The sequence below is a fragment of the Drosophila ficusphila genome, unplaced genomic scaffold, assembly GCF_018152265.1.
Source record: "Drosophila ficusphila isolate 14025-0441.05 unplaced genomic scaffold, ASM1815226v1 contig_106, whole genome shotgun sequence".
NCBI lineage: Eukaryota > Metazoa > Arthropoda > Insecta > Diptera > Drosophilidae > Drosophila > Drosophila ficusphila.
In genome coordinates, this window is record NW_025063993.1 from 9,527,350 (window position 1) to 9,539,753 (window position 12,404).

At 42.5% G+C, this 12,404-nt stretch overlaps 1 protein-coding gene across 2 annotated transcripts; it reads left to right on the forward strand.

Moving 5' to 3' along the window:
* The first annotated feature begins 975 nt into the window (after positions 1 to 975).
* On the forward strand, positions 976 to 12,109 carry LOC108096453 (ammonium transporter Rh type A). Of its 2 annotated transcripts, none has more exons than XM_043208888.1 (9): positions 976 to 1,469; positions 3,709 to 3,877; positions 4,460 to 4,625; positions 5,321 to 5,582; positions 9,183 to 9,373; positions 10,195 to 10,389; positions 10,455 to 10,548; positions 10,729 to 10,831; positions 11,452 to 12,109. In XM_043208888.1, the coding sequence occupies exons 1-9, from the start codon at positions 1,301 to 1,303 to the stop codon at positions 11,603 to 11,605; spliced, it is 1,503 nt and encodes a 500-aa protein (XP_043064823.1). In that variant the 5' UTR covers positions 976 to 1,300; the 3' UTR covers positions 11,606 to 12,109. The 2 variants fall into 2 exon arrangements, with proteins under 2 accessions (XP_043064823.1, XP_017053546.1); XM_017198057.2 differs by lacking the exon at positions 11,452 to 12,109 and adding an exon at positions 11,063 to 11,344.
* Positions 12,110 to 12,404: the final 295 nt, after the last annotated feature.

A 12,404-nucleotide genomic window follows, 5' to 3' on the forward strand; every position in this document is an offset into this window, starting at 1 on the left:
CATCTGATCTGAAACCATATCAAACATTTGCAACTGGAAGCTTTTGGCACTTGTGTGCGACTTGTCGTGTTTTTTATGCCCATTAAGTTCGCACTAAACCACTAAAAAAGGCTGTTAATCAGCTGAAATTGCTTGAACAAACCAAAAAAAAAAAGAAAACAAATGGATTGAAGGGGCTCATCAATGAGCGGTGATCTGCGATCGAGTCAGCTGCTCCACTTAAGCTGTATTTTATTTTATGATCGTTCATTTCGGCTGTCAGCATGTTAATTACTATGAGGCAACTACTGGGTACGCTCGATTAATTGGTATATAGGCCATTCCCTGCCCGAATCGCCTTTGTTTGAGTACATTCACACTCAAGGCAATTGCCACTTGACCAGCACCGAGATTGCGGCTTATCAGTCAACAAGAAAACCCCCCTGAGTGGCTTAACCGATTGGCCCAGAGTCAATAACGACACTCTGAATGGGAGAATTCGTTAAAGTTTAAGCCACTTTCACCTCTCGAGCAATTCAATGGCGTTTATGCAAATCGTCCGTCTGCACATCTAAAATGCAGGCTGAGGATAAATTTGTAACGAATTACCAATCAATTGACCAACGAAACAAACAAACCAAACCAAACTAAACCGAACCCAACCGAAGCCAGACTTTTGGGTGGAGAGACCGCAAAAGAGGTCTGGGCTGCCTTGTAAAACGATTTGGAATCGGAATTGAAATTGCAATGCAACTAAAACAAAAACAATTTAAATATAATGGAACCACAACGACTCGGTCTCCAGAGGGGCTCTGTGAATAATTCAGCAACAGCAAGAGCCGGAGCCGGAGCAGAAGCGACTGCAAATTAAATCAAATAGTTATATCATGCGAGTAAATCGCTGTGGATATCGCACATACGCCCCGTTGACCGCAGACCCCAGTCGCAGCTACTTACACGCCGCGCTCATCGCTCCGGGCATCAGTACGCGCCCAGTGCTCAGCCGCAGCAGATCGTGAATGTGAACGTGGATATATATAAAGCACCGTGCCCCCCCATGTCTGGGAGATAGAGCCGAAAAGCACATAAATATTTGCACATCCCCGGGGGAGAAAGACTTCCTGCCCGGACTAAATTCCCCGTACACGTGCTGCATCGTCTGCGGCTGGGATCTAAAAGCAGAAACTCCCACTCCTGCTCCGACTTCGACTTCGACGCCAACTTCAACTCCGTCTCCGGTTTTTACACGAGCTCCAATCAGGAGCCGTTCCGTCTAGTTTTTTCGTGTGTTTTTTGCCCGGTTTCGCCACCTCCTGCCGCCATGCATTCGCCGACTGCCAAAGTGTCGGGCTACGTCGTCCTGATGATTGTGCAAATAATCTTCCTGGTTCTATTCTGGCTATTCGTGCGTTACGAAAAGACCGCGCTGCCCCGGGCAATCGACGCCGAAGACGTTGGATCAGCAATGGAACACGTTTCGAAATATCCGCGTGAGTAGCTGGGCTTTTACCCATCCTTCGAGCGTTTATGGAAAAAATGTTACACTTTTTACCGAAGCCAGTTCTTTTTTATTCCCTCGGAAGAAACTTTTCCAAGCAAAATGTTTACTATTCATTAAACATTTATTGGGATTGTAATTACTCTTTATAACTCTGGCTTAAACACATCAATTTTGCAATTGCTTTAATCTCAATGTTCCCCGCAAATTCTGCTGGTATCTCACTCTTTTGTAGTTTTTTGGCTCATAAAAAATTCAACTAAAATTATCTCCGCATCGCCATATAAAAGTTAGTAATATCACAAATTGTTTATAGCATAGCAATATGCTTCAAAAACGCCCAACTTTTGAAAACCTTCAGATTTGCCCCTCTTAAAAAACCCACAGAAGTGCGAAAAGATTTGCTGACTAAACTGTTTTCTGTAGGACATACATTTCAAGTATTCTCTTTTTGTTTAATTAGCTTGCGATGGCTAATAGGTTTCTGTATTTAAATATACCCGCCAGCAGCTAATCGAATTATTATTTATTTACGAGTTTAGTCGAGCTATCATTTTATTGTTACTATTTTTGCAATATTTTTCTGTTTGTTAATTAGCTCGTTTTATCTAACAAAAGCCCCAAAAGATTAGAATGCATACAAGCAGTACAAACATTTCAGACTGATACAAAAAATAAAGAAATTTTATTGTATATATTGGGGAATTTACATAGCATCCCCAAAAATTGCACCTCTTGTGTGCGGAAACTTGTCATGTGTTTAGATTTACCCCTCTGAAATAATAGAAAACGTGCAAAAATATCATGTTTTGTAATTGAAGTGTCCACATTATTTCTATATTATTTCAGCACTTGTTTGCTTTGAAGTATTTGTGTAATAAAAGTCACTGTGTACAAACGATTGTGGCAAGTGCACATCTTAAAATACTCAAACTAAATGGAGACTTTGTGTATACTTGTATAAATGTCACTGGGCTTAATTTTAGATTTGCTCTTTAAAATTAACCGCAAATGTGCGAAAGTTTGCAATAGATAATTTTCTATTTGTTGAGTTTTTAAGGCAGTATTTCTTGTGGGCAATTAGCCACCTAAGTCTAATGGAGGGCACTAAATATGCGGAGGCTTGGCAACAGCTAAACTTTATCATTGACTATCTGCACAATGTGTTCCTATTTTTATGCTGTTGTGACGGAGAAAAAGTTTAAAATGGATGATTAATAAAGAGTTTATTAATAGAATACAGAAAATACTTCTGATCTTGAGCCGTCGCAATGTTTATAAATTAAAAGTGAGTAGATATGATGAGCGAGGCAAAAATAAAAATAACGAGAAATGAGTTAATCAATTAAAAAACAGTATACCAATTGTACAACAAGTGTTTGAGCTGCTCGAAATTATATATTCCATTGACAGCCAAGTAATTAAAACAGTAAAATTGCCGTAGAGTAGAATTCAATGCAAAATGGTCAAAAACAATTAAAAGGACACCAAGTTGGAGCTCTAAATCAAAGCCCACATAAAGCTATTACCCATGCTAACCAACATGTAGATAGAGACTCTATTCCTGCTATTTTTTTGGGGGTTCGAGAAGGAGTCAGGACGAGAGCAGGACCCGCATTGTTTGCCAAGTGTTGGCGGGTCATAAATAAATGAAGTTCTTTTTCGCACAGTCTCCGCAGTCTTTGGGTCCCGTGGCACCAATTCCATTAATTACTTCTGCCACTGGAATACTAGCACATTGTACAGGGGACATTGTGCCGAACCGAACCGAAACGTACTGAACCGAACAATGGGACACACACACACACAGACACACACACGCGCACAAATGAATAATTAAAGTCATTAATTTCAATTTATGCAAATGCGTCTGTAAACAACTTGTTGCAATTCATAATAAATAAATTAAACCGTATTTCACACTAATTGCACCCGCGCGGGCACACATACGCACACAAGGGGTTGTTCGTGAGGGGGTGGTGGTGTAATGCTGGGTGGAGTGGGTGGTGGGTGGTGGGTGGTTGGTGGTCGGGTGGCAACAGTGGGGCAGCAGCCACTGCGTCTTGGTGCCCTGGTGACATCAATCTCAATGCAATTGACTTTTGGCAGCAGACAATTGGGCGGTTAATTGAAACGACTTGGGTCTATTAATTGCCATCCCAACTGGCCAAGACCCACTCCTCCTCCTCCTCCCCTCCTTTTCCAGGACTAACCTTCTTGATTCCCCACAGAGTTCCAGGACATCCAGGTTATGATCTTTATTGGTTTCGGCTTCCTGATGACCTTCCTGCGGAAATACGGCTACAGTGCCACCGGATTCACCTTGTTTATGGCTGCCCTTGTGGTACAGTGGTCCGTCCTCATGAAGGGATTCCTGCACATGGAGGGCGGCAAGATCAGGTGAGCTTCTGACTTGACTCCAATTTATTAATTGCTTGACTTCAAATCCTGAGCGAAACTGACAGTCAACAAAAAACAAATAAGTTTGCGATGCGAAATGAAGAAAAATATCCCGGGGCTGGAAATGAATTCAAGCAATTACTTTAAATGAAGAAGTCAACTCGAGGAGGCAGAGCTTCAGGTGGATTCCTCTACTTATGCTAAGTGAAATGGGCAACAAACCCAAGTCAAATGGCAAACAAAGGACGAGCTGCTGTAAAAGGAGCTGACAGAGAAATATACTGAAAGAAAAACAAAACTTGATAGGGATATAGTGTTTACATTTATTTGTTTATTTTAAATTCTCAGAGGGACTAAGCGGCTTAAAAATTTGATTTGAAAATACATTTTTAAAGACTTACAAAAGAGAAAAAGAAATAAGTTTCTGTGTATAAATGTAAACTGCCTGGAAACGCCTTAAAATGTATTCCATTTCATTTGGCGGCCATTTCTTTGGTTCAAATGCCTCCATTTTTATGCGACGGAGGGCGTGTCACCTGTCGCACTTCCATCTCATCTTCGTCCTCTTTCTTTTTGCCACAGCCTCTCCCTGGAGAACATCATTGATGCAGATATTGCCGCCGCCGTGCCCCTGATTAGCATGGGAGCCCTGCTCGGCAGAACCACGCCCATCCAACTCCTCTGCATGTCCATCTTCGAAGTGGCTCTCTTTGCGGCCAACGAGTACCTGGCCCTTCATGTTTTCAGTGTGAGCTTAAATACTTAAATTAGAGAATTTAATTTAATACTTATATCGAATAGAACCATGTACTAGTTTAAGTGAAGCATGCAACGATTTATTTTTGGGGAAATCCCATTAGGAAATATTATAATAATTTTTTGTTTTTGCCCAAAACCGTTTTATGGAAATAGGTTAGAAGTTATTGCGACAATTGGGTCATAGTCATGCCATATGTAAAACGAATTAAAATGCATGTTAACTTTTGGCAATAATTTTATGCTGTTAGCTATATCGTACAAAAAACAAATGATTTCCATAAGCTTTATCAAAGCAATGGAATAAAGTTTAAAATAAACGTGCATAATATTTCGCTAGGGATTGACATTTATGAATGCATAATTTCAAAATGAAATTTGGTTTTAATTTTGTATATTTTATTTTCGCAAACTCGTTATAAATTGGAAGAGTGATTTTCAAGAGCAATCTAACATTTTACTAGCAAATATTAAGTTAATTTAAATAGTAGGTAATTGTAAAAAGATACATTACCATAGGTTAATTAAGAAAATCTTTCTCGCTTAGGTTGCAGATGCTTCTGTTTTTAAAATAAGGAATTTAAAATGTGAATTTAATTTGCACTGCAGTTTTTTCTACTATATAAAATTTCCTTTTTAAATTGTTGTAGTTATTGAATTTATATATTTATTTATTTTCTCTGACAGATCTGCGACTGTGGCGGCTCCATCACCGTCCACGCCTTCGGGGCGTACTTTGGATTGGCGGTGGCTCTGATGCTGAGGCCCGCCGGCGACCAGAACGAGGCGGGAAAGCTGGAGGGCGCCAGCTACACCTCGGACATATTCGCGATGATCGGCACCACCTTCCTGTGGGTGTACTGGCCCAGCTTCAACTCGGTGCTGGCCGAGGGAGCCGGCGGCGAGCGGGCCATTTTGAACACGTTTCTGTCATTAGCCGCGGCAACAGGTGAGTCACGTTCCCCGGCAATTAGCCGGCTCGAGTGGAGGACGGCTGGAGGACATTCCGTCGCTCGCCGTCCATCGACCATCCACCATCGGTCGACATATCTTCCGGCCATCTTGGCCCACTCGCACATATCTTCACGCTCGGCTGGTTCGTTCCAGCTCCAACGGCTCCTCGGGCCTTGTTAATTATAATGTTGGCGGGCCTATTAGCACGGATCCCGATGAAATTGAAAAGGCTCGCAGGCTCACAGGCTCACGGGCTCAAAGCTACCGGCTCAACCCATCGCCCTTTAGGTCCTTGTGCATGCGACTCACAAACTAATTAAATGTCAAATAGTTTCGTTAACACATTTGAAAATTTATTTTGAGCACGTAGCGCACATAAAAACGAACCGAATGGCAAGCGGCCAGCCTGTCCGGCATTTGCTTAGTCCTTAGTTCTCCTTCCGGTGGATGGGTCAGTAGTCAGTGGCAAATCCCATCCAGGTCCAGTCTGTCCAGTCCGGGCCCTCATAGAAAATGTGCTAAAAGCAGCAGCCCGGGGTCGGGCTTTGGCCTGGTTGACTCGCTCGGTTAATGTAAATAACAAAACACAAATTAAATGTATACAAAGGACGCCCGGCAGCAGCGTCGCCAGCAACAACAAGGGCTTTAATAATAGTACGGCCAGCAGCCGAGATAAGCCAAGTTGGAAGGGGCGACACTTGGCTAACTGTGGCCAAAGTCTCGCCTGGCCTGGGCTCCGCTTCTCCTGGCCATGGTATTAAAGCCCTCACGTTACAGCGGCGGAGGTAACACCTAACAGGGCACATGAGTTGCCAGGAGATGGGCAGAGAATGCAGTACAACCGAAAAAGAAATACTCTAGAAATGATTCAAAATATAAAGAAGCTTATAAAAATAAAAGTTCAAGTCTTCAGTTGTTTAAAATATCTCATTGCTTGATTTTTGACATACTTCTCTATTTAATTTTCAACATAAAACTGGAATTTATTACCAGTAATTATTAAGCATAACCCAAACGTAAAATTTTTGCAACTAGAAAACTTCAATATGATTTTTCGCATTTTGATTGGAATGGGAAAACCAAAAAAAAATGAGTGAATCATGTTCTATATTTCCAAGAAAACCACTCTTCAGTATTTCATTTTGCTCTATTGCCTAAAATATTCTTTGCCTGAAGTGCTTTTCTAGAGTACATCTTAATTTGAGTTAAAAATTCTCGTCTCAATAAAGTGCATATTCAAATTTAGTTGCAATTCATATGCGAGCGGAGGAAACTTAATCAATGAATTCCAATCTGGGCATCTGAGTGGGGTGACCCAGCCCATAAATAGACATCATAGAGTATCCTGCAGGAGGGGAAGGTGGCAGTCTGGGCGGGCATTTTATGCGGAAGGATGTGCGATTAGTTGAGTCAACGTGCGGCTCCGTCCGTTGCAGTGGCCTAAACCCCCCACCCTCTCCCCCTCCCCCTCCCCTGCATCCTGCCAACGTGTCCTTGTCCATTCAGTGGCCGGTTGCTTGGCTCACTAGTTGTTGCCTTAATTAAACTAAAGCTGGGGTTCAGTTCAATGCTGAAATTAGAGGCGGTCTGGTGGGTGTGGCCACGGTCCCATGTCGGCCATGCGGGCGGACATGCATGGCCTGGCCAGCAGGATTGGTTTTCGGGAGGTAACACAGTGGCAGGAGCAGGAGCAGAAGCAGGAGCAGGAGCAGGAGGGCCTCGGATCAGACGACGCCATTTGGTGTCCGAATGCGGCGCCAACAGCAAAAATACGCCCCAGTTGTTGTTTTCACACCAGGCACAAAATGAGCCGGAGCGACGTCTGGACCTTCTCCTGGGAATACACTGAACAGTTTTAATTAATAATTAAATAACAAAATACTTTAATAAGGTGGATGGCAGGGATATTACTAGGTTATTTATTTAAACCCAAAGAATATATACAAACTTATTGATTTATGGTTTTATAATAAATAACTAGGTACACATAATTGATAGGTATTTTTCCTGGACATGTATTGTTTTAACATGTTAAAGTAGTTTTGTTTTAAACTAAACGCATTATTAAATAACAGAACATTATCCAAAACCAAGCATTTTACAAGCCATAATATCAGTTATTAAACTTGAAAAATATATGGCTATTTGGTACTTTTAACAAAGCAGATAATACACATTTTCATATGAAAATCAAGAGCAAAATGAATTTTTTTTTCTTCTGTGTGCTTTGGGTTTGGGCCTGGTTGGAACTCCAGTCTGGTCAGTGAGCTGGGTTTTCCGAAGGGCGGGGAAAGGGGGAGGGGGCTGCCCGCATTGGCCAACAACGCTAAGCACAAAACACATTTTACAGTCGCAAGTGACACCATTGGCGTTAATTTAAATTGTTTAATGTTCGAGCAAGAGAAGGCAAAAACAACAGCAGCAGCTGATGTCCTGAATCTCGGATGCCTCTGGCTTGGCTTCGCTTTGGTTTAGGTTTAGTCCTCGAGCAAGAGGACGAGGAGCGGCTGTAAAAAAGCTGTTTAATTGATTTTTAAGCCAGAATTTGCTGTTCTCGTTGTTTTGCGTCGCCCGGACAATGTCAAAAGCTGTTTTGAAATTGTTGCGGTTGCCGCTGCTGCTGCCCTCTGAAATGTCCTTGTTTTGGCCGCCGGTTGAGATTTGCCTTACTTATTTGCAGTGGCCAACCGCCGCTTGGCCCCAACTAATTTATGCAAATTATTATGGCTGCAACATATGCTCCGCCATAAAATGGAGATTTTTAAGTATTTAGTGTTATTCAGCCGAGATTTATGCTGGCAGCCGGTCATAAACTGAAGCGTCCTTGTTGTTTTGTTGTTTGGCTGTTGTGGCCAGCAGAAAAGCGGAAAGGCGACAAAGCGCCGGGGGGACAGCCGGAAAATCCTGGAAATCCAACGGGGATCTTGTTTACATTTTTATTAGTTTTGTGTTTATTGCAAAAGTGTGGTTCAGTCGTTGTCGCTGGGTGTGTCATTCCTGCTGCTCGAGTGATTAGCGATAGCAGCTTGTTGGTCTTAGCACAACTTGAGGGGAAAGTTTATTCATGCAGAGGATTTTATCCTGCAACATAGTTTGCCTTGCTGGAGAAACTCGGAGCAGTGGGTACATAACAACGGAAACGAAGACTTTGCTGTACAACAAGTCGTGTACGTGATGTTTCTGATTGACATGAAATTTGCGATTGATTGACTATTGGAAAAACTGCTTACCTCTAGAAAGAAGTGTTGAATAATATAGAACAACTAAGAAATAAATAGATAATTGAGGATTGCGTGATACTTTAGTATACTATTCTAAAATAGATTCAAATTCATTTTCCTCATACCTCAATTCACCTTTTTTCCATCCGACATTTTCAACGCAAACTCGCTTTTCCGCATCCTAATGAACTAACCAGAGACTCATTCAAAAATGCATTAAAATCATGTAATTAAGCCAGGCGCATTCGAAGTCCTCCACCTGCATTCAATTCGCCCGCCAACCATAAATGCAAGCCGCAGCCTCTGCGCCGCACTTTTTGGCCGTGTTCCTTTCTGGGCCACTGGTGTAACTCCACTCCCTTGGTATTTTGCAGTGACCACCTTCGTTGTATCCGCACTCGTCAGCCACGAGAATAAATTGGACATGGTGCACGTGCAGAACTCGACCCTCGCCGGCGGAGTTGCCGTTGGCACCGTTTGCAACTTGCTGCTGGGCGCCCACGGAGCTGTCTTAATTGGCATTATCGCCGGCACGGTCTCGGTGCTCGGCTATCGCTATTTAACCGTAAGTTCGCCAAGCAGAAACTGCACAAAAAAGCCCAAAAATAAATTGGGGAATGGGAATCTCTGTCCTCCATAAAATCCCGCCATACAAGCATAAGCCCGCTATTCAAATCGCGAATCCAGGAACTAGAACTAGCTTACGGTGGCTTCGCTTTAATTAGTGCGCCTAGGAAAAATGCGACGCTAATGAGTAAAGTTTGTTGCCCGCCGGTCAGCCGCAGCCGGACTCTCTACCCCGCCCCCCGCTCTCCGGTTTCCCGTACTGCCGGATTCCGGCGGACTTTCATTTGCATTACGACCACGCAACACCGAAATCCGTGAGGTTCCCGCTCGCTGGAGCAGTAAATAAATTTGCACTTTTCAAATGACACAGTGAGGCAGTAACTGGATTTTACTTGCTTTTAATTTAATTCGGGCACTGGCCATTAATTATTTTAAATTTAGTGACTGCATCTTGGAGCCAGACTTGTTGAACGTTTAAGGAAAATTAATTGCTTTATCACTTAAGGTTGCCCTAAATGGATTTATTGCACATAAATCAAATACGTATTTAATAATAGCCAACCTTGAGAGATTTTAAACTTAATATTCGATTTATTATCACCGTTATTTATTAAAAGCTTGAAGAGGTATATTGACTTAAATGGTTTTATATTTTTAAGGTCACTTGAAAACGAAAAACTACATTGAAAGAATGCTTTAAAATAGGATATGCTTGGCCATAAGACAATTAGTTTTCCGCATTTAAATTGTGTGCCTTGTATTTTAACATTTTCCTTGGCTTTAACGTGGTTGTCCATTATAATTCCTTTGTTTTTTCAGCCCTGGATGACAGCCAATCTGAGGCTCCACGACACCTGTGGCGTGCACAATCTGCACGGAATGCCGGCCCTTATTTCGGCCATTGCCTCGGCCATTTACGCCTCGATGGCCACTGTGGGCGACTACCAATCCGAGCTGCAGGACATATTCCCAGCGATGGTGGGCACCAACGGAACCGAGACCAAAATCATGGGCGTGAGTGTCCGCGACCAGAAGTTGCCACGCTGGAAGCTAATCCCCTCTGAACCCTTTTTCCGCAGGGTTTGGGCCGGAACGCCACTTCGCAGGCAGGCTACCAATTGTTTGGCATTGCTGTCACCCTTCTCATAGCCATCGGCGGTGGTATTTTGACTGGTCTGTATAAAAAAGTATTTGTGCTTTTATTCAAGGAAACAATATCAGTGCTTAAAATTTTAATAGTTGCCTAACCAACAAAAAAGACAAGAACTCTTTTCAGCCTAAACAGATTCTGCTTAAGGGATTTCCTTAATATATAAATTAACCTTTTTGTTTCTTCATTTTAATACCCATCAGGTGCGGTACTGAAGTACACAAACTTCCGGAACCTGAAGAAGGACGAACACCACCAGGACGAGCACTACTGGGAGGTTCCCGCCGCGGAGAACAAGGAGGAATAGTTAAGTGTTGCGCCTGCCAGATTGATTACAGCTCACGCGTCTCTAATGTGCCTTGTCTAACTACTTACGACTTCCTTGTTATTATATTTACATTACCTTATTGTACGAAATGCACGCGTTGCCACTGTGCCTGCCTTCATCCAGCAAAAGTTTGCCAAATTGTTTGCCATTTCCGCTTGCCTCGCTTTGCATTCGCATTTAGCTGATTTGATTTGCCGCCTCTTTTGCAGCGAACTAGAAAAAGTTGACGAGCTTTTGCTGTAAGCCAAATAAGCCAATGCCAAGCCAAAATGCACAAGCAAAATACCATAGCAGCAGCCACGAGGAGCGCTCAGGACAATGGGGTCCGGCCAATCCTTTTGTTGTCCCTGCCTGCTTCGCTTAATTTTTGTAGACATTTGTCGCATTTAATTAAAAACTCCAACAATTTACACATTTAATTAGCGTCGAGCACAGAAAGCAAAAATAACAAAAAAAAAAAAGTATTAGCAATAAAAATATTTTAAACGTGACACCACTCTCTTCGCAACCCCTTTGTGTATTTCGCATGCCGGTCGCAATTTTTAATGGAATTAAAATCATACACATAAAATCCAACAACGAACGCCGGCGCAAAAAGTTTAAATATGCTCGCCAAACTTTTGGATGACGACACTGCCGCCAACTCGAATTCCCAGTCTGCCGCCAACTTTAATTGGCGCCCATTTCTGCTGCGCAACTGGAATGCAATTGTCCCCGCCAACAATTTGTATGTGCGCGGAGCTCTGCACTAGGAGCCGCTAATTAAGTGGCCCTGGACAAAGTGCCGGCTAATTAGCCGACTTTTGGCCAAGACACCGCCTCTGCGATCAGCTTTGCTTTCTTGGCTTTCTTAGCCTTCCCCAGCTTTCTTAGCTTTTGCAACCTGGACAGCTTAGCCGGCGATTAGGCCACCTGGCGCCGAAGGCCAGTAATCGCCGGACAAAGGCGAAGCAGGAATAATGTCTTTCGAACGACTCACAGTCGCACCGGACTGGCGATAAGCTGGCGGCCAACTACTTAAGTTGGCTTTGTCACCCCACAGACGACGCACAAACAAAGCCCAAAAGGCAAACAATTACCGGCAAAAGTTCAACAAGTTTCAATAAAAATTGTCAGCCAACGTCTTGGTTTTCTGGGCTTGGGTTTTAACTCATTTACAGCAGTGAAGATGAGCCATTAAGATTGTTAGGCCATCGAGCTTGTTCCCGGATTCGGAATTCCATGATACAATGGTCTGCTGAGTTTTAAACATTCAAAAGTGGAGTACGCTAAATGAACTTAAATATTGCCTGTTTTATTTTTAAATAAATTGTACTAAATTATTGTTCCCATCAATTATTGTTATAAATGTTTTTTACGGAAAAGGTGACATTAATTTCGCACAAATGTGTCAGTGGAACTCAGTTGTTATTATTTTTCCATTTTTCCTGTTCAGTATGATAAATACTTAAATGGCCATTCATTGTGTTTTTAAACGTTTTATGTTTCATAAATTCTTTCGATTGCGTAAATATGACATTCTGAAAAAGTCTTCGTTAATAGTTGGGAACG